This window comes from Rhinichthys klamathensis, unplaced genomic scaffold (assembly GCF_029890125.1).
Source record: "Rhinichthys klamathensis goyatoka isolate OS25496 unplaced genomic scaffold, OSU_Roscu_1.1 h1tg000523l_1, whole genome shotgun sequence".
Classification (NCBI taxonomy): domain Eukaryota; kingdom Metazoa; phylum Chordata; class Actinopteri; order Cypriniformes; family Leuciscidae; genus Rhinichthys; species Rhinichthys klamathensis.
The window spans coordinates 2,917,619-2,944,167 of NW_026607002.1; the positions used below are offsets into that span (position 1 = coordinate 2,917,619).

General features: G+C 40.3%; 2 protein-coding genes across 2 annotated transcripts in view; both read left to right on the forward strand.

Annotated features, from left to right (window-relative positions):
- Window positions 1-26,549, forward strand: part of LOC130073061 (gastrula zinc finger protein XlCGF8.2DB-like) — a 292,174-nt gene that overhangs the window by 65,823 nt on the left and 199,802 nt on the right. The window lies entirely within an intron of this gene.
- LOC130073121 (gastrula zinc finger protein XlCGF57.1-like) lies at window positions 34-10,203 on the forward strand. Its single transcript, XM_056238552.1, has 3 exons — window positions 34-298; window positions 474-1,166; window positions 9,380-10,203. Exons 1-3 carry the CDS (start codon window positions 241-243, stop codon window positions 10,201-10,203), a joined length of 1,575 nt encoding a protein of 524 aa, XP_056094527.1. The 5' UTR covers window positions 34-240.

The following is a 26,549-nucleotide window of genomic DNA, read 5'->3' on the forward strand; positions in this document are numbered from 1 at the left end:
GTTTCTAAACGACTATTTGAGCAAAACATTTGCACCTGGATAATCTCGAGTGATTGTAAGTGTGATGATCATCTGCTAAATGAGCAACAACGACCACAATTCACTCCTTCAGTCAGTGAAGCTCCCACAGCCGTTCATGAGAGTTTAAATGCTGGGGAATATTCCCATCTTCCCACAGGAGAAGAAGAAGCAAGCAGGAGGAATTACTCCAGGAGAAACTACGGACATACTATTGTAAAGATGGAGATTAAGGAAGAACCCTGCAGAATAAAAGATGAAGATACAGAGGAACAAATAGGTTGGTGTTTTCCTTCATTCTCTTCAATTTAGATGAAAACTGACATATAACTATACATCTAAAACTAGATACTAGGAGACTCAGAAGTAAACTAGATTTGTGCTAAATTAAGATTTAACTTTATTTCTTTGTTTCTCATTTGTCCTTTTTTAAATTTAATTTATGTTGGTTTCAGACCGGATGGAAGTGAATGAAGACAAACACCATCATTTCACAAATGAAGAAGGCAAACTGACATATAAAAATGAAGACAAACATCTGTTACAAAAACCTCATCATTTCAAAAATGAAGAAGGAAATGCAGTCGTTTCAAAGACTGAAGAGATTTTCACACAAAAACAAGCTGGAAAATCTGGAGTCAAAAGATCTTTCACCTGCTCTGAGTGTGGAAAGAGTTTCATTCAGAAAGGAAATCTTAATCTACACATGAGAATTCACACTGGAGAAAAACCATTCACATGCTCTCAGTGTGGAAAGAGTTTCACTCAGAAAAGAAATCTCAGAGATCATCTGCGCCGTCACTCTGGAGTGAGATCATTCAGCTGTGATCAGTGTGATAAAACATTTGTTTTTGAATCAGGCTTAAGAAGACACCTTAATGTTCATGCTGCTGTGAAGCCTCACTTTTGTTCTGTATGTGGAAAGAGTTTTTCACATCTCGTATCTTTAAAATTGCATGAGCGTATTCATACTGGTGTGAGACCTTATGTGTGCTCTGACTGTGGAAAGACCTTTATTATATCCTGCAACTTAAGAAAACACCAGAGAGTTCATACTGGAGAGAAGCCGTACAAGTGTTCACACTGTGGAAAGAGATTCTCTCGGTCAGGACACCTGAAAGCTCACGAGAGAGTTCATACTGGAGAGCGTAAGTTGCAGCAGCTGCGAGGACAGTGAATGTGCCGCCAGTCGTAAAGGAGTGATTGATTGGTCGCGGCACTGTGTGCAAAAAATACTTCGGCCCAATGTCTGATGTCAGTTACAAAGCAAATCATCTACATTTTTTTTTCACAATGCCATTTGAGTTCATGATTTTAATGTTGTTGTTTTTTTGTGGCAGACTAAAGACTAATGACTGACTGTTGATCTTTGAATGAAAATATGTTTGGTTCAGGTGTGAAATTTTGAGAATAAATTTCTCTAAATTATAATAATTTCTATCCTTTTTAAAAATCTTAAAACAATCATTTTGTTCCTTAATTACCTATTAAATACTCGCTGTCATCCAAGGTTCTGGCCTTTGCTTGATTCTTATCTCTTTTTAGGGGGCCACCTTATTCAATACTTAAAAAAAAATCTCTTAAACCTGTCCCAAGCCAACTCCACATCTTCACATTGCATCACCTCAGTCCAGTTAACCTTACTAAGTTCTTCTTTAAAAACTTCTGAACTGTATTTCTTGAGTGATCTTATTTTTGCTGTATTATGATGCCTAATAGACACTCTCCTATTAAATAAACTATACAGTGATCTCTAATACTAGCCCCCAAGACCCCACTTCTACTGATCTAGGAATGATCCGATACCAATTTCACGAGTTCACACTTACATATAATTAGAGTGGATAAGATTTAATGCGTATTTGGCGTGCTGTCCGGGGGGAGTTCTCCGAGCTCAGAGTTTGGCCCAAACCCAGAGTACTCCCCCCTATGTAAGTGTTTAGGACTGGAAGTGTGGAGAAGGGGCGGTGGAGGGATGCTGCTAAACTATCAATGGAGTGAGGTGAGACTGCTGAATCTATACACTCACCGGCCACTTTATTAGGTACCCCATGCTAGTAACGGGTTGGACCCCCTTTTGCCTTCAGAACTGCCTCAATTCTTCGTGGCATAGATTCAACAAGGTGCTGGAAGCATTCCTCAGGGAGTTTGGTCCATATTGACATGATGGCATCACACAGTTGCCGCAGATTTGTCGGCTGCACATCCATGATGCGAATCTCCCGTTCCACCACATCCCAAAGATGCTCTTTTGGGTTGAGATCTGGTGACTGTGGAGGCCATTTTAGTACAGTGAACTCATTGTCATGTTCAAGAAACCAATTTGAAATGATTAGAGCTTTGTGACATGGTGGAAGTAGCCATCAGAGGATGGGTACATGGTGGCCATAAAGGGATGGACATGGTCAGAAACAATGCTCAGGTAGGCCGTGGCATTTAAACGATGCCCAATTGGCACTAAGGGGCCTAAAGTGTGCCAGGAAAACATCCCCCACACCATTACACCACCACCACCAGCCTGCACAGTGGTAACAAGGCATGATGGTTCCATGTTCTCATTCTGTTTACGCCAAATTCTGACTCTAACATCTGAATGTCTCAACAGAAATCGAGACTCATCAGACCAGGCAACATTTTTCCAGTCTTCAACTGTTCAATTTTGGTGAGCTCTTGCAAATTGTAGCCTCTTTTTCCTATTTGTAGTGGAGATGAGTGGTACCCGGTGGGGTCTTCTGCTGTTGTAGCCCATCCGCCTCAAGGTTGTGCGTGTTGTGGCTTCACAAATGCTTTGCTGCATACCTCGGTTGTAACGAGTGGTTATTTCAGTCACTGTTGCCCTTCTATCAGCTCGAACCAGTCTGGCCATTCTCCTCTGACCTCTGGCATCAACAAGGCATTTCCGCCCACAGAACTGCCGCTCACTGCATGTTTTTTCTTTTTCGGACCATTCTCTGTAAACCCTAGAGATGGTTGTGCGTGAAAATCCCAGTAGATTAGCAGTTTCTGAAATACTCAGACCAGCCCTTCTGGCACCAACAATCATGCCACGTTCAAAGTCACTCAAATCAACTTTCTTCCCCATACTGATGCTCGGTTTGAACTGCAGGAGATTGTCTTGACCATGTCTACATGCCTAAATGCACTGAGTTGCCGCCATGTGATTGGCTGCTTAGAAATTAAGTGTTAACGAGCAGTTGGACAGGTGTACCTAATAAAGTGGCCGGTGAGTGTATATACCTCGTATCATTGATTGCTGAGTGCAGTCCACTCGTGTTAATTAACTGAACGTGCTCCTCCCGAACTTTGTTAATAAAACATAATTTCACGAGTTCACACTTACATATAATTAGAGTGGATAAGATTTAATGCGTATTTGGCGTGCTGTCCGGGGGGAGGGCTCCGAGCTCGGAGTTTGGCCCGAACCCAGAGTACTCCCCCCAAAAGGCTAAAGAGCAGAGGACAGCCGCCGGACTAAAGACCCCCCCAAATGAGTGCCGAGGTACCGCCCAATCCGTCCCCAGAGGGTTAAATGGGGGATCGTCGAACGGGCCGATCATGAAGCATGTCTCGACTTCTTTTTTGATCAGCTTGTCTACGACTTCAGGTTCTAAGAGGGCGGATTGAAGATTTTTGCATATGATGTTTTGGGAGAGCGGGCACTCTAGGCCAGGTTTAAAGCCGTTTTTTAGACCTGACAGCAGGTAATGAGTAAATTCAGCGTTCGGGTGATGGGCTGGTTCAAAGTGCATGCGTGAAATATTTACTGGAGTCGACAAGTAATCTTTTGTTTTTTTATTAACAGATTTATACACCGGGCATACAACGCGGGCATGGGCGCCGCCACAGAAGCTACAAATGTGCAAGAACACAGACCTTATTTCAAAAGACCTTATTTTCGTCGGCACCAAACACAGTCTGTATTTCAAAAACTCTTCAAATTCTGGATTTTCCAGTGTTTACAAAAATATGCCGTGCAGTGACTGTCTAAAGCATGTAAATATACAAGCGTGAAACGTTACTTTAACCGGGTTAAAAGCGGTGTTTAGATCGACGATAACCCAGAGTTAAACTCAGTGTGAAAAATACATTTAATCTGTGACAGCGTATGATTTATGTCTCAAATATAGACATAAGAAAAACAGAATTTCACAACTTTGTTTTTCCTGCTACAACACAAGGTATTGTTAAATACACTTCCAACATTTCATCCCATTTAAAGGAGCCACGGATAACAGAGACGGTTACACTGCAGTCGAACGGCTGAGGAACAACCTAAAGTCTTCAGAGGTTTAGTGGAAGAGCCGTGATTTCTGAAATTGAAATAGAAAGACCAGGAAAAAGCCCTTCAACTTTCACAGGCTGAAACGGATGATGACGGACAACTGGCCAAAGAGGATGGACATTTTTGGAGTCTCATAATGAATTGCATAATTATGGAGATTTGATTTATTTCAGTTTTTAAGTTAAATGCCTGTATCTCTGAATTACAATTCCTTTGTCTGTAATTTGCACACATTCACACATTTAATCAATGTCTGATTACAGCAATAAACTCTCATCAATATTCATTCATTGGCTTGCACAGTTAGTGATGAACATATTCATACTTGTGAATCCGGTCAGGCTAACCAGCATAAGAGAGAAAAGAACCTCAACGGGCATAGGCCTGGAGTTAGATGGCCAAGAGCTTGTGAGAAAACTGCATGGGACACGGTAAACACAGATCTATGCTTTGCATTGGAAAGATTAACTGGTACAGTTGAAAAGAAGCTGGATAAATTTGGGGACATCATTTACGCATATGGAAGTGAGAGGTTTGGTGTGGAAAAAAGGAAGGAAAAAGAACAAACTACTCCTGGAATGTCTAGACGGCAGCAGAAAATTGAAGGGTTAGTTAGAGAAAGGAGACAGCTGAGGAAGCAATGGAAAAGAGCAGAACAAAGTCAGAAGGAGGGACTCAATCTCTTACAAAGGGCCATAAAAGATAAGCTGGCAACATTACGCAGAGCTGAGCGCCTACGGACACGCTACAAAAAGAAGGAACGTACGAGGGCTAATCTCTATAAAGACCCATTCAAATTCGTAAAGAAGTTATTCACCAGTGAGAAGAATGGCACTTTAAAAACATCTAGGATTGAGCTAGAGAGATATTTGGAGGACACGCATACAGATGCAAAAAGGCACGAGCCTATGTCAATTCCATCAGACATACCACCTATCAACCCACCAGAATACCAAATGGAGGTCTGTGCACCTAAGTGGAAAGAGGTAGAGCAGGCTGTGAGAAAGGCAAGGGCTTCATCATCTCCAGGGCCTAATGGAGTTCCGTACAGAGTGTACAAGAGTGCTTCAGGAGTTCTACGAATTCTGTGGAAATTGATAAAAGTGGCATGGGAAAAACAGGTTGTACCTAGAGCATGGCGCAGAGCAGGTGGAGTCTTTATACCTAAAGAAAAAGATGCTACAAGCATCAGTCAGTTTCGTCCTATTTCACTATTAAACGTTGAGGGTAAGAGTTTCTTCAGCATTATTGCCCAGAGATTGTCCACCTACCTGTTAAAGAATGGCTTCATTGACACCTCAGTTCAAAAAGCGGGTATTCCAGGGTTCTCAGGATGCTTAGAACACATCAATGTTATCTGGCAACGAATTCAGTCAGCTAAAAAGGAGAGGAAGGAGCTCCATGTGACATTCCTGGATTTGGCTAATGCATATGGTTCAGTGCCACATGAGCTTCTTTGGGCAGCATTTGATTTTTTCAGAGTACCAATGTCAATAACAAATTTAGTGAAAGCCTATTTTGGAGATTTGCAATTCAGTTTCTCAACTCCAAAATTCAGCACTACATGGCAATGCCTAGAGGTTGGAATAATGGCAGGATGCACCATTTCTCCACTGGCTTTTACCATGGCGATGGAAGTAATCATGAGGGCATCAAGATGGGTAGTAGGAGGAGATCGCTTGGCTTCTGGGATACGACTACCACCAATCAGAGCATACATGGATGACATGACAACCATGACTACAACAGTAGCCTGCACTAATCGGTTATTGGGGAAGTTAACAGATAATATTGAATGGGCACGAATGAAATTTAAGCCCTCTAAATCAAGGAGCATCTCGATAGTTAAAGGAAAGGTAGTAGATAAAACATTCTTCATTAATGGTGAGGCAATACCAACAGTTTCTGAGAAGCCAGTGAAGAGTCTTGGGAGATGGTACAATGGGGATCTAAAGGACACAGTTCGGGTGGGAGAAGTTAGACGACAAGCAGTGGAAGGGTTGAAGAGCATAAACAGCTGTGCTCTACCTGGTAAACTAAAAATCTGGTGCTTTCAGTTTGGTCTACTGCCGAGGTTGCTGTGGCCACTGACCGTGTACGACGTTTCTTTGACAACAGTGGATAAGCTGGAAGCGTTGATAATTTCATACATCAGGAAATGGTTGGGAGTTCCACGCTGCCTCAGCAGAGTGGGACTTTATAGTAAAGGAATATTGCAGCTGCCAGTCTCTGCTTTAACAGAGGAGTTTAAGTGTAGCAAGGTCAGACTGGAAATGACCTTAGTAGAGTCACGCGACAAATGTGTAAGGGAAGCAGCCCCTGTGTTAAAAACTGGTAGAAAGTGGTCAGCAAAGAAATCTGTAGTAGAGGTAAAGGCTGCCCTTCAAATTAGGGATATCGTGGGACAGGTACAGCATGGAAGAGGGGGTTTTGGGCTCAGTTTAGCTCCTCCTAAATGGCACAAGGCAGGCCCAGCTCAAAGGAGGAAGCTGGTAGTCAACGAGGTGCGACAGCAGGAGGAGAGGATGAGGTGTATAAAGGCCATTTCCCAGGCCAAGCAGGGAAAGTGGATGAGATGGGAGAGTGTGGAACAACGTAAGATGGGCTGTCAAGACCTTTGGTCAATGGAAGAGAGTAGGATCAGTTTCCTTATTAGGTCAACATATGATGTTCTCCCATCACCGCAGAACCTAAACCTCTGGGTAGGAGAGGATCCCTCTTGTCCTTTGTGTTCATCACCTGCCACATTAAGGCACATTTTGACAGGATGTTAGGTGGCTCTTAGCCAAGGTCGGTTTACTTGGCGCCATGACCAAGTACTGCGATGTTTGGCTTTAGCATTAGAAGGCAAGCGTAACATGACCAATAAGTTGCCACCTGTTATAGCAAAACATTACACGCAGAAGACAATATTCCTCCGCCCAGGCGAGCAACCACCAAGAAAAATGTTAACACCAATTCTCGCCCAGGACAACTGGAAGCTGCTAGGGACTGGAAGATGCTGGCTGATCTTGACCAATGGCTTATTTTTCCACCTGAGATTGCCACCACTAACCTACGACCAGATATTGTTTTGTGGTCTGGATAAGCACGCATTGTTCAACTGATAGAGTTAACAGTGCCATGGGAGGATGCGGTAGATGAGGCATATGAGAGGAAGAAACTGCGGTATGCTCATCTGGCCACTGAAGCAGAACAGTGAGGATGGAGAGTCCAGGTTTATCCAGTGGAAGTGGGTTGTCGAGGTTTTGTGGCACACTCTACAACCCGGTTCCTCAGAGACGTCGGATTCAGTGGCCAAGAGTTGCGTCGCACAGTAAAGAACTTATCTGAAGCAGCAGAAAGGAGCAGCAACTGGCTGTGGTTGAGATGGAAAGATACTAGCTGGCTGTGTACAGGCCGCCACGCTACGGTTTCGTAGAATTCTTGAAAACTTGAAGAGTCTGTTGGTTTGTTTGTATACGTTCCTGTGGATATTGCGTGAATGACGGGTGGTTGGGCGGATATTGTGTTTTGCGGTAGGTGGTATGCCATACGGAACCGTTGCCACTGAAACTGCATATTAACGCACCAGTGGGGCTCGACAGCCTTAGTCAAACGGGTTGGCGCGTATGGTCGGGTTGCGGAGAGATTGTGAGATTGTGGTTAGGTCTCAGCAGCAGGAGGGATGTAGAGGTCAGTAAGCTGGGCTGAGTTGAGTGGGGGACGGAGGGGGGGGACTCTGGGACGCCAGAGTCACTGTCGAGCCCTCTTGAGGTGTCGTGGGCTAGTCGACGAAACACTGAGGACGGAAGGTGCCCACTTGAAGACCCTAGAGATGTCCCCTACTCTGCTCAATCCAGACGGTTGTCGTGCTGGTCCTGTTGTTGCAGCCGTCGTGTGTGCTGACGCGCCAAGTACACTGCAGCAGTTAGCGCCGGACAGAAGGGGAGTCACACCACCATATGGAAAGAAGCGTAAATGGATGAAGAAGCATAGTTTACTGTAAAGCTACGTCTTAGTTTTGCTTATCTTGGCTAAAGCCGAGTACAAATCAGCATGAAGTTTTAACATCTACTTTCGTGTAATGGAAATCTTAAATAATTCAGCTTCTCTATGAACTGAATTGAAGAATTGATAGTTTAACAGTGCTGGAAATATAGAGCTCATTTCTGATAATAACACTGCTTTTGAGAAGATAAATTCATTATTTGTTTTACATTATTTAGTGTTGGTTTAAAGAAAGTATTAAAACATTCTGGGAAGATTTATCCTAACATATCATTATTTCACACATCCTTTTTTAAAGATTAGTTCATATTGTTATATTAAACTTTGTATTGAACTTTAAACTGTTATATTATGAAATATGTGCAAACTAGTTTCAATTAATTGTCAAGTTTGAGGTTCTATTGATATACAATATAATCACAATCTTTTCTGTTCTAACTGAGCTTATTTCTGTCATTGGTTTGCATTATGTATGATTGTGGATTTAAATGTGTGCACATATATGTTATTATTAGTTTTTCAATACTTTTATTTCTTTTTCATTTAAACTTAAAAGACATGATTTTTTTGTTTCATATATTGTGTTCTGATGTCTCAAAAAAAGGGAATTGTTTCTAAACGACTATTTGAGCAAAACATTTGCACCTGGATAATCTCGAGTGATTGTAAGTGTGATGATCATCTGCTAAATGAGCAACAACGACCACAATTCACTCCTTCAGTCAGTGAAGCTCCCACAGCCGTTCATGAGAGTTTAAATGCTGGGGAATATTCCCATCTTCCCACAGGAGAAGAAGAAGCAAGCAGGAGGAATTACTCCAGGAGAAACTACGGACATACTATTGTAAAGATGGAGATTAAGGAAGAACCCTGCAGAATAAAAGATGAAGATACAGAGGAACAAATAGGTTGGTATTTTCCTTCATTCTCTTTAATCACTGATGAGGAACATTAAGATAAAAATTGACAAATAACAATAACATCTAAAACTAGATATTAGTAGAGTCAGTAGTAAACTGGATATGTGCAAAATTAATAAACTGTTTCTCATTTGTCCTTTTTAAATTGAATTGAATTTGTTTATTATAGATCTAATGGAAGTGAATGAAGACAAACAGCATCAGTTTCAAAAACCTCATTATTTCACAAATGAAGATGGAAATGCAGTCGTTTCAAAGACTGAAGAGAATTTCACACAGAAACAAGCTGGAAAATCTGGAGTCGAAGGATCTTTAACCTGTTCTGAGTGTGGAAAGAGTTTTGTATCTAAATCAAAGCTGAACACACACATGATGATTCACACTGGAGAAAGGCCTTATACATGCACTCAGTGTGGAAAGAGTTACAGACATAAAGGACACCTAAATGATCACATGAGAATTCACACTGGAGAAAAACCGTTCACTTGCTCTCAGTGTGGAAAGAGTTTCAGTCAAAAAAGTAATCTCAATGACCATTTGTACTCTCACTCTGGATTGAGATCATTCAGCTGTGATCAGTGTGATAAAACATTTGTTTATGAATCAGGCTTAAGAAGACACCTTAAAGTTCATACTGGTGTGAAGCCTCACTTTTGTTCTGTATGTGGAAAGAGTTTTTCACAACTTGGATCTTTAAAACAGCATGAGAGTATTCATACTGGTGTGAGACCTTATGTGTGCTTTGACTGTGGAAAGACCTTCACTTCATCCAGCAACTTAAAAACACACCAGAGAGTTCATACTGGAGAGAAACCGTACAAGTGTCCACACTGTGGAAAAAGTTTCACTCAGACAGGAACCCTGAAAGATCATGAGAGAGTTCATACTGGAGAGAAACCGCACCAGTGCTCTTCATGTGGGAGAAGTTTCAGCCATTTTTCTGCTCTAGTGCGACATGAGAAAAAGCATTGTCCGAAGTTGTCTAAAGCCTAGTTCACACTGCATGATTTTAAGCCCGATTTGCAAATCGTTGAGCTCGCCGACAGGTCACGGTGTTATCGCGTGCAAATCTCGGGAGATTAGCGGGTGATGAACGCTCACCAATCTGTTAGTATGATAGAGCCAACAACGCATCAAAGACGCTCACAGAAGTGTCGCCGAACCCAGAAAAATATCTAGCATGTTAGATATCCAGAGCTGTCACACGACTCAACCTCAAGTGATGTCATGATGAGCTACAGCCAATCAGAGCAAGGCATGGGTTGAGGTCCCCAGGTAAAAACTAGGGATGTGCACGAATATTCGATCTGTAATTATTATTTGAAAAATAAAATACTATTCGAATTTTACTACGTTGTTTTGCTGGCCGTAAATGCAGTGAATCCATGATAAATCCCAAGCACTAGCTCGCCTCGCAGTTATAATTAAATGCACTGGGTGGCGCTGTGGAGTGTGTTAACAAGTTGTGTGTATTTGATCACATAATGTTGTCGTCTGCCTCGCGAAGTTTGGAATTACTTGAAAATGATCTTACTAAATGGAATTACTTTTGATCAAATTAATTATTTAATCTGAGTTATATAATATCATCACCACAATGAGAAATCACATGAAATCCAAACAGTCGAATGAGGAAAGACAGCTGTCCAACACTGCAGACATTCACGACTGCAGCGCAGCTGGACCCCGCGTGATCCGAGATGATAACTTATCTTATAGCAAAATGATTTTGAGACATATACTTCCTTTAAGTTTTGTTGAGGGAGACCGTTTTAAGAACAGAAAACGCAAAGTGCTGTTAGAAACTTAGAACACCGTTATCTTTGTGTCTCTGAAGCGTCTGTCAGCGAAGCACCTTTTCTCACTCGAGCATAAATTGCTGGCGGCGCCCCTGCATGTGGATATTGTTTTTCTCAATATAAACGTGAAACAATATAAACACGATAATATGCTGACTCGAGTGTGTGTACGCTCTGTACGATATCTGGCGCAATCTGCTTTATTAGGCTTTTTTTTCCCGTTCGCGCTGCTTGAGCATGCTTTTATTAATGCTTTTGTTTTTTATATTTTTTGTTTACACATAGGCCTACTGTTTAATGTTTTCAACTAAAAGAAAACGTTAACATATATTTGTGGGCTTGTTGTGTTAATTGTAAGCTTGTTCAGAAATGGTGACAAAAACGTAAAAAAAAAAATTACTTAAAGAATAACGTCTTTTTCGTTAAACGTCATTTAAATAAACGAATATTCGAATATTCGATTTTTATGAGCCCGAATATTCGAATGCAATATTTTTGAAAAATGCCCATCCCAACATGCAGCTACATCTCTGATATAAACTGCACTCACCTCCAACTCTCTCTGTAGCACAGACAATCCCTGCTGTTCACGAATTCGGATCCACTCTTTCGCCCACTCTCTTTGTTTTCCCTTTTTTTGCGTTTTTTTCCCAGAGCAAATCATCGCGCAAACAGTTTGCAGCACTAGTTTATGTCTGACGTCCATATTCACGTGTTGTGTTGTTCTTCGTCTTCTTCGCTGGGTATTGGCGCGCGTGCTGTTTCGTGTCATTTCCGGTTCGTTTTATCGCGTGATTTTTCATGACAAAACGTGGTTTGTAGACAAGATAGAATCATTGGGTGACAGAGTTGTTGTCAACTCGTGTAGTGCGTTACCTCCTGTTGCGGATCAATCACGTTGTGTCGTGTGGTTCGAACAGCTCAACAACTTGAACACTCCTGGGCCCTGTCCCAAATGGCGCACTTCATGCGGACTTTCGGTCTCGTGGACTTAAATTGCGCGTGCTCGCCGAGTCCGTAGGCCGTCCCATTTAGCATTTTAACGCTCTGAAGTGTGCTCAGCAGCGCCCCCTTCGTACCCTTGAAGCGGTCTTCCGCGAAGCCCTCATAGATGCAGGCTCCGCACTTTAACTACCCAGGAGTCCTTGCGAAAGGCCAATCAGACAACGGATGGGATTTCGGTCACGGACTATAAACATGGCTGAGAAGAGAATATTTTAGTATCATTATGGTTTTTATGACATAGGCGTACATTTTACCAGTTGTTACTTACAGTTTATACAAACATTATCGACCAGTGGTTGATATCTCAAACATAATAATAGCGCGTTAAATAATACTATCGCATTATGATTCATTACATAAATAGAACCGAATGTCATGGCTTTACTGAGTCATATAAACGTAGGATGAATATTGAAACCTATACATTTTTCTTAAACTCATTTTCATTTTGTTAAAATTGAACATTATGTATTATTATGTACAACTGTACACTGTAAAAAAAAAAAGTTTTTTCACAGAAATATACTGTATTATTTTACAGATATTTTCTGTTTTTTTTTTTTTTACATTACGTGTAAATGTCATTAAAATACAGAAAAAAACTTTTATTAAAAACATTAACCATAAAATAAAAGTAATAATCTGTAAATTCATATAAGGAGAAATTATAGTTTTTTTACAGGATTATTATTTTGTTTAATTGGCTTGAATGTTAAATTACATTAAATTCTATGTAAAAAGACAAAAAAAATCGCTTATTTAAAATTAAGACAACTATGTGTTTTTTTTTACTGTGAAACCGTAAATTTAAGGTAAATACATGTAAAAAAAACAATCGTAAAAAAACGGTAAAAAGTCTGGCAGCAAAGTTGCCAAACACTTACCGTCAAATTACAGTAAAAAACCTTAAGTTATTCTACGGAATAATTCTGTTTTTTAAAATACAGATATTTACTGTAAACATTTTCTGTATTTTTACAGTTCCACTGCTGTAGAATGAAAAGAAAATCTCATTAAAAAAATGTCTGTAGAACATTAAACAAATGAATAAATCTGCATATAAACTGGAAATTATTGCAGGAATACCTTACAATTATACAATTAAAGAAGTCTTCTGTTTTTACACAGTATTCTTTGGTAAATTCATAACATTATCAATTACATCCACAAGAACTCCCCGTCAAAGTACAGATTTTTAGATGTAAAACACGTACTTTTCACATTAATGTATAGGTTTACTTTGAATAAACTTACTTGTATAGTAATTGAACGCAACTATCCAATATATCTACATACTTTTAATTCAAGGAGTTCACTTTATATAAACATTGTTTTATAGTAAATAAAAGCAACTATCCAATATATCTACATTACTTTACCATTAATGCATAGGGTTAGGGTTAGGTTAGCACCTCACACCTATCAAATACAGGGTAAATGTAAAACTTCCAAGTCCCCTGCCACCAATGCAGATATTTTTCAGAAGCAAAGATAAACTTTGCTGGCCACATCAGCTTAAGATTCAACAAGTGCAGATACAAGAGTGATAGATAAAAAATATATACATAAAATAAAAATAAAAATAAAAAAACAGCTATGTAGGCTATACCTTTCATGCAGATATGCTGTAAATAAAAATTGAACATAATAATTACTGTGTGTTACAGAAACAAATCTAAAAATATTGCCTTGAAAGATGGATGAATAGAGCAGGAGATATTGTTGCACAGTGTAACTAAATATACAGTTATTGTACATGAAATAATTGAGCTTAAGTTTAATATAAAATTAAATCAAGAATAGTCAGTGATTGTTTATGCATCCTATATCCAGTGTTTCTACTGTCAGGTACCACTGACTCAGTGTTTACAATTCTGAAGTGTTCTGTAACAATTTCATAAGTGGCAGAGAAAAAATTGAGTGGCAACATTTTCAGACCCCACCCCGTGCACTGTATAGCTGCCTGCTGCTGTCTGGTGCTGCAGCCTCAAGTCTCGGATCATCATGCTTTGGGACAGTTTTTCCGCAAGACAACCAGGCTCAAGAATGCTGGACACTAACCTCCTAATGCCTGTCTGCCTGTTGGTGTGAAAGGACTCTTGAATCTTGTGTGCTGATATGTCCTCTTTTGGCTTGGCTTTTAAGGGTGACATTGTCTGTTTGAAATGCTGCCCTGACAGTGATTTTCTGACCATATACTATATTGACACGTATCTCATATGCTTATTTGAGAAGAAAATATGTGATTCAATTTAAAAGTAAAGGCTGTAAATCCACTTTAAAAACGTTGAAGCATTAAGACACAAAGTCAATCTATATTCAACAAAATTCAAGGCCCTCACTGCAGTGAAATCATTAGGCCACTCCACAATTTTCTCGGTTGATGGGAACAAACCGCCACACTATGAATAAAGCTTTACAATGGGGTGCTATATATTTTTAATTTACAATAGGTGAGCAATGTGTGAAAGACAAGGAATTTATTCTGGGGCTCGAGTTCAACCAAGGCTCTTGTAGCATAAACTTGAGCTTTGGTAAACTGGGGGTGAAGGAATTGAAGACATTAAAATGGTTGAAACATTACACAACGTGTAAACAAACATCCTAATTGTTTTTCTAGTCTCTGTGCTTTAGATATCAAGAAAGTGCGCGCAGATTCAAATAATTGAATGTTGTACAATCATTGGACGAATCATACGCCAGAGGCAATCTCGACCAATGATATTGTTTGACTTTGGGAGGGGGATACGTCATAACTTCGCGCGAAGCAGTAGAGAGCCTGGATAAAGTATGGAACATTTCCACGATATCGGCATTCAGCTTTCACTAAAGGTAGATTAATATACCCAGCTGGCACATGACCGACCTTCAACGTTGAAATATGATTGAAATAATGCCAGTCGTTGAAACAACGTTTAATGCTAAATGGTTGAAAAAGGTTAACAAAAACACTTTCTAAATCAACGTTTAATTTTTTACAAGATCTGTACGTTGAAACAATGTAATGTTTTCAACAACATACATAAATATCTGCCTTTTAACATATTATTATGATAATTCATTAGCATTTAATGATTTTTCTTATTTTCATAACAGTTCTTCAATGTATATGTTAAAATATAAGTATTATCATTAACAATAATAGTTTCACCCTCAACAGGGCAGTGCAGCAGAAACCTTTTGCTTTATGTGATTTTGTGTGAATTTACAATTTTGTATGCTTGCCAATTTTGTCTGCTTGCCTAACAGTTGCATTATTACATATTCATACACTGTCATGTCATTTGACCAATTAATTAAATAATAATACAGACTGCAACTCGCGCAAACTATTGCTATTGTTATTGGTTGTTTCTCCGTTTTACTTTGAGCATGATTGGTTAATCTGTCTGTCTTCCAGGAAACTGTCCAATGAGAATGTGCGCGGCTCTGCGCGCCTATTTTAAGTTTGAAAATACGTCCGTTACTCTCGGTTGGTGTGAGCAGCTGCTGTTTGCGTTGATTACTCGGTCAGACCTGGATTATTTTATATCTGCCTGTTGAATTCTTAAATTCTGAGCGAATTTTAGTTGCTATGTCAATGAAGAACAAAAGCTGGAATATGAACAGAGGAAGGGGTCGTACGTGGTCTGTTGGCGATATCAGGTAAGAAAACATTTTTCAGTCCTTAACAGTCTAACGTTTAGGGAAATTTAACTGTCATAGGCTTACAACCTCATAAGATGAATAAGTTATCTCTGTGTGTGTTTTTGTACTGCTTCACTATTGACGTAGCGATATTAGCACGTATTTCAATGTGTTAGTACCATCTAACATTGCTGTGTTTTGTTGTTGGTAAGTTAACATGAGAGGTAAAAAAGCGTGGGAATGAGTAAAGTGATAAAACCGTCATTTATTCGTTAGAAGTATGTTTACATAACCTCTTCAAACACTGATAACATATTGAAAAGATATTTGTTTACTTTATTTTTTAGATCAAGCATTGGAATAAGATGTTTATCGGGGGAGAACACCCAACAGAATGACCCATTCACCAACTAACGTTACAGTAAGTCAATTTTACCCACGTACTGTTCGAAAACCTACACTGGGATAGTATTAAGTGTGATTTTCATACTGTTACTGATGGAAAGTCTGAGTAACTTTCTGTCCTTTTGTCTTTCTTCTGCTGAAGTGGCGCACTGAAAGGGGAGATTCGTGTCACCTTCATCAGTCCTTTCTTTAATCACTGGAAACATTAAGGGAAAGACCCTCAGATGCAGGTAAAATTATTTGATGGGGTTAGGGTTATTTGATTTTGGTGTACCAACTGGCATTTTTTGTGTGTGCTTCCCTTTCTATGATACACATTTCTGACTGATTGCCATGCTTTATGTGTATGTTTACATTTTTAATCATGTAACAACTAACAGTCTCAAAGATGACATTACTCAAAGATAACATTTTTACAATTGAAATAAATTTCATATACATAATATATATATATATATATATATATATATATATATATATATATATATATATATATATATTTATGTTTCCTCACAATGTCAAATGTGCTTGTTAAGTGCGGCAGCTTTTATACATTTTACAATTTTAATATGCAAGTTAACATTGTCGAGTCAGCAGGGCTAACGTTAAAACTCGCCGTTTGTTACATTATGTATTAACCTTATAAAAGTCTGTCTAGCAAATGTAACATTATGCTGGTCCTAATAAAGTTAAACCGTTATTAACGTTAGCCCTGAATGTGAAACATGCATCAGCCATCATAACATTAACGTTAAATACCTTTGGTTGACTAACATTAATTTAATAACGTTAGCTGTTAACTTAACGTTACATCTTACAAGTTACTGTTGCCTCTTGCAAACACGTAACAGTAGGGGTGTGAAGGTTATTATATAACCGTGAGAACAGTTACAGTTGAACACCGTCATTAGAACTCTATAACCGCCAAAACCGTTATTCAAATATTTTTTACAAACATTTTTTATCATAGAGAATGTTTAAATACTTGTAGCAATGTTCAGGGAAGAAGGAGGCGGGAACCGGCGGACAATCAAATTAAACCTTTATTTAAATGAAATAAACACAAACAAAAGCAGGCCTGTTCCTCTCTCCATCATCCACTCCGTCGCTCCTCCTTTATGCTTCCGCTCCTCCGTGAGAGATGCGAGACCGGTGTGCTTCCCAGGTGCTGCTCATTAGCAATCGCACCACCGGCCTCGCGACGTTCTCTCACGTCCCTCGGCCGTCCTGCTCACCACATACCCCCATCACCCCTCACAGGCCGGGGGGTACACCCGGGCTGTGCCTTCTCCCTCCCCCCGGCGGCGATCCCTGGGGGATATGGACCGACGAGCCGAGCGAAACGGAGACGGAAGCACGAGGAGCGACGGACACGAGAGAGGGGAGAGAGGGGAGAGCGGAAAGAAAAAAAAATTGGTCCGGCTCCCACAACGCGCTGCCATCTTGTCCCTCACCAGCTGGGCGATCTCCTCCGCGGTGCCCGGCGGCGACGCTGGATGGCCCTCGTTGGACGCCTTGACGCTGCCCCGCCCCCGGTGGACGGCGACGGCTCCTCGGGTGCCTTGGGCAGACGGCAGGAGTCCCCCGCTCCCTGCTCCTTCCCTTCACTGGCGGATGGCAGCAGGCTCCGGCCCACGGCAAGCGGCGGTGACTCCTCCTCTCCCTCCCGGAAGGCAGCCGCCCCTCCATTCCCAGGCGGTCGGCGGCGAGCTCGGGCGTCCCACCGGCAACTCACCCCAGCGCCCCGCCTCGAGCGTCCATGGCCGCGAGTCCCCCGCTCCCTGCTCCTCCCCTCGGCAGCAATCTCCGGCCCACGGCGAGCGGCGGCGACTCGCGCACCATGCTTGATGGCACCGCGGATTCACCACAACGGCGAGGACCCTCGGACAGCGCGTTCCTCCCTCTTCCCGGGTTTCGGCACCAGTGTAGCAATGTTCAGGGAAGAAGGAGGCGGGAACCGGCGGACAATCAAATTAAACCTTTATTTAAATGAAATAAACACAATACCGTGAGGGACTGCTGGCTACCCAAAATAAAATAACTACCTGCCAGCAGCCCCTCACGGACGACTGCTGGCTACCAAAATAAAATAAAATAAAACACAAACAAAAGCAGGCCTGTTCCTCTCTCCATCATCCACTCCGTCGCTCCTCCTTTATGCTTCCGCTCCTCCGTGAGAGATGCGAGACCGGTGTGCTTCCCAGGTGCTGCTCATTAGCAATCGCACCACCGGCCTCGCGACGTTCTCTCACATCCCTCGGCCGTCCTGCTCACCACAATACTATTATCAGCTTACGAGGGATACGAGGGAGGTGGAGAGTTAGTGGTGCTTCGGAGGCTGAGTGCTGGAGATGATTCGGGAGAGGTCTGTGCACCTTTACCGATCAGAGCGCGCGCTGACACGGAGTAAAGCCTTGTTTATACTCGACGCGTCCGTTTCTTTTACTGTCTATGGTCCGCGCGCACCTTGCAAAAATGACGCGTTGGGTGCGCAAGACCCCATTTCGCTTGGCTGTGTGCACAGGGTTTTTTGTAACAGTGCGCACGGCGCCGCATCCGAGGATGAACGACTTCATTGCAAAGTTTTTTTTTGTTAAAGGAGAACTCCGGCGCAAAATGAACCTTTGGTCTAATAAAACATCGGTACCTAGTCAACCGTTCTCTGAGATTTGTTTTCATGATAATCGAATGTAAAGAGTTTTATCTCTAAAAACTGTTTAGCATATAACGCTAGTAATGGGGGCATTTAATAAGTAAAAAGAAATCGCTAGTTAATACCACTAACAAGGCTCAAAATAGCCCCACACTAACACAGTAATATAATGAGGGTCCCTACATGCAAAACGAAGCATTGAGAACTTTGTAAGTGTACAGACCGTTTAATAAGAAGATATTTTATAAAGACAGTCCACTTTGTGTATACAGACAGGAGCCATCTTTGGAAAACAGTCTCGACTAGTCAAACCACGAACGACGTGCTAAGTGAGCTGAACTGTATGAAGTTCAGTGAACTTCTGAACTGTATGAATGGCGTTCGTGGTTTGACTAGTCGAGACTGTTTTCCAAAGATGGCTCCTGTCTGTATACTCGAAAAGGACTCTTTATCTTTATCTTCTTATTAAACGGTCTGTACACTTACAAAGTTCTCAATGCTTCGTTTTGCATGTAGGGACCCTCATTATGTTACTGTGTTAGTGTGGGGCTATTTTGAGCCTTGTTAGTGGTATTAACTAGCGATTTCTTTTTACTTATTAAATGTCCCCCATTACTAGCGTTATACGCTAAACAGTTTTTAGAGATAAAACTCTTTACATCGATTATCATGAAAACAAATCTCAGAGAATGGTTAACTAGGTACCAATGTGTTATTAGACCAAAGGTTCATTTTGCCCCGGAGTTCTCCTTTAAGGGTTTGTTTACTGTGCAATGAACGTGTTTTGTTTTAAATAAATCACACAAAGTTTTTTTTTTTTTAAGGATTTGTTTACTGTGTGTGATTCATTTAATGGAAAGCACATTCACTTCTAGTCGTCTTGCTGTTAATTTTAAATAAACGTAGAGCAAGTAGCTAATCAGTGTCTGCTCGTTTATTCAAACTAAGTTGTCCTATAACAGACGAACGTCGCAACGCATACAGTTCAATTTTCATTCAAGCTCCAAACTGCAATTATTGTTAGGGGGCAACCTAATGGCTCTGCTCTGGCGATTTTTACAAGCATGATACATCTTATCTATTTTTCAGGACAATGCCTGGTGAGAGCCACTACAGAGGATCATAGCCATCGTTGGAATTTTGAAAGGACGTGGGTGAATATCAATCTGCCAAATGAACTTTTTTAGCATGCACATTCACATCTGTATATTAATACTGATTATATATTAACTTTGTTTGTTACTGGAAAGAACTTAGCTTCTGAACTAAGAACAAAGAACTTTTTGACTGAAGGACTTGACCGTATTTTATGTGCATTTTAGCCTATGTGCATTTTAAAGTAAACCCCATGCCGTAATGGAAAAAGTATGTACATATATTGGACAGTTGCTTGTAATTGCTATCAAATATTGTTTACATAAAATAAACATGTGTATTTTTACATATATTGGAGAAATGCTTGTAATTACTGTCTATTAATGTGTATATAAAGTTAACCCATACATTGAGTAAATGTCATGTTGATATATTGGAAAGTTGATTTTAATTAGTATAAAGCAATGTTTATATAAAGTATACCTCATACATTGATGTAAAAAGTATATAGAAGGTAAAGCCCCATACATTAAAGGTACAAATATGTAGAAATATTGGAGAGTTGCCTGTAATTATTGTCAAATAATGTTTATATAAAGTAAACCCCCTTATTTAAATGGTAAACATGTAGAAATATTGGAGAGTTGCTTGTTATTACTGTCAAATAATCTTTATATAAAGTAGCACACTGTATTTAAATGGTACAAATATGTAGAAATATTGGAGAGTTGCTTGTTATTACTGTCAAATAATGTTTATATAAAGTAAACCTGCATACATTAATGGTAAAAGCTTGTAAATTTATTGGAGATGTGTCTGTAATTACTGTCAAATGTTTTAATAAAGCAATAACTGTTAAAAATATGTTTCTGAAACTTAATATCACAAGATCTTGTTTTTTTGTACAGGATAAAACCAATATTTAACAGGAATTTACTGTAAATAGATTGAATAATGACATAAAATAAAAGTTTAAATCGATCAATATACTGGTATTAGGCTTTAAAGGGGTCATATAATGCCATTTTTGTACAAGCTAATATCATTCTTTAGGGTCTAAATTAAAAGTTTGTAATATACTTTAATTAAAAATTCTCATTAGTATTGTAAGAAAACACTTATTTTACCTGGTCAAAAACAGCTCTGTTTTCAGCACGCCGTTTCAGTGCATATGACTTTAAATGATCATGAGCTTTGCTGACTCCGCCCCTCTGTTCTGTGCGTACACGTTTGTAACACAATACCATAACGTGTTGTTCATTATAAACGTGGGATTATGAATTATATGGAGAACGTCATACATAGAAAACATGCAGTAATGTACCCTGAGTGTAAACCTTAGACTCATTCATCGTGAAGCGATTTGCAAAGATATAAATATTAATATAAAGTTTAATAAAACGTTACACTCACTTCAGTTGTTCTAGAGGTTCAGCAGGAACACGAATATCTGGTACCGATTCTTTATTCAGGAGCAGCTGCTTAGCAAATCCAGCTTTATACTGACCCTCGTTTATAAAGCAGTCTGCTGAGAAATGATTCGCGCAAACATGAAAGCATTGACGTTGCTCGTGGGGAATATTCCCTTCGAAAACAAACTCAGCCACTGCGTCTTCAGCGGTTCGGATTTAGGAACATTAAAATGACTGTGTTCGTTATTACACGCAAGAACAGAACACCACAATCGCTTAGACGCCATTCTGCTCATAGACAGTGCTCCAGCATATCAACAATGACCGCGCCGGTCCGCGCAGACTATGATTGACAGCTCTCACGAGCGAGGGCGGGTCTGTGTTGAAACGCGCCTGTCAATCAACAATCGCGGGAGGGGCGTCCGACCGTGTGACGTCACACGGTCGAACGGCTCGATTTGAGGCAGGGGAAAACCTATAAGGAGATTAAAACAAAACCACTGGATAGATTTTTATCATTATATGATGGTTGTGTACAGGCACTGCCAACACACATTTCAGTACAATCAACTTGAAAAAGTGCATGTACCATTATATGACCCCTTTAAATTAGGGTATCTGAAGGTAATTATACAACATTTTCTGTGTGTTTTACATAGAAAAGTCTTTACTTTGACAAGGAGTTCTTGTAGATGGATTGGATTATCCTAAATATATACCAAATAATACTGTATTAAAACAGAAGTCTTTGTTTTAATTATGTAATTTTAAGGTATTTCTGCAATATTTGTAAGTTTTTATACAGATTTATACATTCGTTTAACATTCAACAGACCTTTTTTTTTATGAGATTTTTTTTTTTTCTACAGCAGTTCGACTGTAAAAATACAGAAAATATTTACGGTAAATATCCGTTTTCAAAAAACAACATTTTTCTGTAAAATAATTTAAGTTTTTTTACTGTAATTTGACGGTAAGTGGTTGGCAACTTTGCTGCCAGACTTTTTACCGTTATTTTACGAAAAAAATTTTTACAGTGTATTTATCATTTACATAACCATGACATCTATTGTAATGCACTGGTGGATATACAATTATAGAACTGTAAAAGCAGGCTGTGTAGTTCACATGGACATAAGATTTGGGAAAATAAAATAAATCCTGTTTTTCGATGCTAAAGACTAATTTTTTTAATGATATTTGTGATATTTTTCTAATAAAGGGACTGATGAGATGACCTTTAAGTTTATTCAGCTCCGTATGGAGAGGGATAAGGCTTTCACAGGCATGAGGAACGCGTCTGAGCGCAAACATATGATTTCTCCGCATGAAAAGACATCTTGCAAAAACAATAGTAAAAACAACAACAACAATCGGCAGCATATCGAACCGCAGCTCCTGTCCAACAACAACAACCAGACCTTCTTTCTGTTTCCGGCGTGACTTGATTGATTGATTGATTAGCCTTTATTGTCTCCTAACGGAGAAATTCGTCTTGGGCATTCGAGATAGCAGATGCAACACAACATACATAACACATAACATAATTACCTACACATAATTTACCACCTTAAAAAACTAACCCACACACCCTATTTGCTGTTATTCAATATTTTTATATTTTGACGATCGAGTCTGTCCCAAAAACACCTCTCAATGCGCCTCGCGGTCTCGCACTATGGGCCCTATAGGTCTGCACTACATGACGTCACCGAAGTGTGGACTCTGAGGAAGCCATTTGGGACAGGGCCCTGATTTCACAGAGTGCAAATCATGTACTGTGAACCGTACAGTTCTGCCCGACGTTTTAAAATCATGTAGTGTGAACTAGACAAAGTGTGAGCAAAGTTCAGATCCATAACTTGTAAATAAGCAAAAGATGGTATTACCTTTAATGCAGTAATTTAATCTAAAATTAGGAGGAAGGTTAAAATGGTTCTTTTTTGCATTCTATTCGCACTGGATTAGTATTATTTGGGGACCTCGTTTGATTTAGAACAACCCCCCCCCCCCCCCACACACACACACACACACACATCTTAATTTCGTGTGGTGCATTCGCATGGGACAAGCGATTCCTGTGATTTTACTCGAATTTACTGATATGATGTCAATAGGCTATTGCTTGGAAATGTCTTGTCATTATTATAGGTCTAGCTGTATGATGTATCATAAACAGAAGAATGTTCCTTACGGATGCTGCTATACACGTCAATCATCTCCATTTAATCATTCTTTTTGTTTTTGCTCTTCTGATGGTTTTCAACTTTCTCTTTCTGCAAATTGTATAGTTGTATGGTGTATAGCGGCATGACCCAGCACCCAAAATACTATCAAAACACTCCAACACAACCTCCATTCTTCATGAAAGATGGATAAAAAAGCGCACATGAAACAAAAACCTTAAAAAAAATTATGTACAACCCCGCCAAATCACAGAGATGCCGATTCGCACAGGACTAATATTATCTGGGGACCTCGGTGTTCGGCGAAATATGGTAGGTCATTTGCGGGGGAATTTTTACTTTACAAATTACAGACATGGCCGATTCGCACGGGATTAAGATCACAGACAACCTCCGCAATTATTACAAATGACTAGAGGTCACCAGGGGCACGTTCAAGTTCAAAACGGTGCGCAACGTTTTGCTATGGTTTCCGGGTTGAACGTCATGTTTCCTGGAAACGGCGTGCACCGGTGTGCAATGGGGTTTGAGATGCGTTTTCTCTTGTTTGGTGGGTGTGTCCGAACTGCAGTCCAATCAGCAGCAACATGTATATAAAGCACGCGGTATTAAAGTGAACTGCACAATGGGTTCAAGGAAAGTAATTTACAAATGTGTTCGATGCAGCTCGGTATACGCAACAACTGAGGATAGAAGACGTGTTTGTCGTAAGTTTTATTGTAAAGATATAGGATATCAACATAATGATGTAGTTGTTTATATTTTTAGCTTCATTGCAAGTGTATGACATATGGTATAGAAATAAACAATGGTAATTAAGTGCTTTTCCTAAAAATGAGAAAGAAAATACAGGGTATTAACACTAGAACTCCCAAGGCGGTCATTTTGACCGTTTTTGAATTTTACAGTGTAATAACTTTGTTAAAATAAAATCCATGTGGCTGAATGACTCTGACTTTTCCTAAATATGTGTATATTTTATTCTGACACTGTTGTTATTTTATTAAAATCACAAAACACAAAACAGTTCTGAGTATTTCTACCTAGAATGGCCAAGGCGGTCATTTTGACTGCACGCATTATAGATATCATAAGTCCGCTACATTTCCCGCCACTGTAACGAATGTCCCCGTTGCATAGCAACGATTTGTCTTTTTTTGTTTACGCTATTCCAACGCTATAAATATTATACATTTACGCTATAAATATTATACATTTGAGCTAACAAAATGTCATCAAAAAGAACAATGACAGCCACAGAGGTTTTAGCCATGCTTAGAATGCTTGACGATGAGGAGTCTGATGGAGGAGCAGGTAACGTTACGGATAGGGACAGCGATGTCTCTTGGTCCCTAGACAGTTCATCCAGCGCTGAGAGTGATTCAGATAATGAATTCATTCCCCGTCGAAAAAAGAGCCGGCTGGACATCTCCGATCCTGGAACTGACCTTGTTCCATCGGATAATATTCCAGGTATGTTTCTATTCTTCTCTAGCTATATTTTTATACTTTGCGAGGCAGACTAGCTCAATAATAGTTGTAACGTAACTTCAAAGTAAAGTTAACCATCTCTAACTATCTAATGTAGGCTATAACTTTACCGATCAGATCGGTTATCATATTAACTTATTTTTCCTCTCACACACCCACCGCTGTTACCGACGCAAACACGCAACTTTCCTGATGACCGATCCATTCATTCAGATTTTTACGTCAGGCACACACACCTTTTCATTTTTATTATTCTATTGCTATTATTAGTAGCCTATAATACTATATTGTCAGGCTATTAGAAATCATAAGGACTAATTATCAAGATTATGATTTCATGAACTAAAAAAGTAATTAGTCTGTTCTTTTTTTCTTTTCTTTTTTTGGCAATAGTGCAAAATCCTGATCCTTCAAATGTGCCTTCTGTGCCAAGACAACACAGTCCGCCACGAGATGAGGAGCCTGGCCCAATAAACCCCCTTTCAGCCGAAAGGCGTGAAACGGCGAAAGACGGCACAGTGTGGACCTATGTAGATTTGGGTGAAGACAGAGGAAGGCGACAATGCCAAAATGTAATAACTGAAGCGGCAGGCCCCACAGCGCACGCCAAGCGCAATATTGAAGATGCCCTTACAGCCTTTTTGTGTTTGGTGGATGATGGCATGCTGAAACACATCAGGGACTGCACTGTGGCTGAGGCCCATCGAGTCAAGGAGGACAACCTATGGGACATGACAATTGAAGAGCTAAAAGCCTTCATTAGTTTAATTTACATTCGTGGCGCGCAAGGTGGAAAAGGGATGGATTTGGCGACCTTTTGGTCAGCCGAGTGGGGCTGCGCTTTTTTCAAGGAGACCATGTCCCGAAACAGGTTTCAGGAAATAATGCGATTCCTTCGTTTCGACAAAAGGGAAACCCGACGCACATGCTTGCGAGACAACAAGTTTGCCCTTATGAGTGATGTTTGGGATAAATTTGTCCAAAACTGCATCGCCTGCTACAAGCCTGGTGCCGACATCACTGTGGATGAGCAGCTATTCCCTACAAAATCAAGGTGCAGTTTCATACAGTATATTGCAAACAAACCGGACAAATTCGGAATCAAATTCTGGCTTGCTGCGGATGTCGACACCAAATATATGGTAAACGGTGCACCTTATCTGGGCAAAGACGAGACGAGGAGGCCAGGTCAACGACTTGCAGACAGTGTGGTGCTGAAAATGGTCGACCCATACCTGGGGGAGGGAAGAAATGTGACCACCGACAATTTTTTTACTTCTTTTGAATTGGCAAAGGCACTTCAGGCCAAGAAAACCAGCTTGGTTGGCACGGTAAACAAGAGCAGACGAGAGCTCCCCCCGTGCGTAAAGGCGCAAAAGCCGCTGTTCAGCACAGAGGTGCTGAAAAGTGGCGATGCAACACTGACCGTGTATCAGGGCAAAAAAAAAAAGAATGTCTGCATCCTCAGCACTGTCCACACAGCTGTTGGCATCACAAGTGGCCAGAAAAGAAAGCCAGAGACGGTAACATCCTACAACAAGACCAAGGTAGGAGTAGACGTTCTAGATCAAATGGCTAGAAAATATTCAGTAAAAGCACCCTCCCGTAGATGGCCAGTAGCTGTGTTCTATAACATCCTCGACCTGGCTGCAATCAACGCACACAT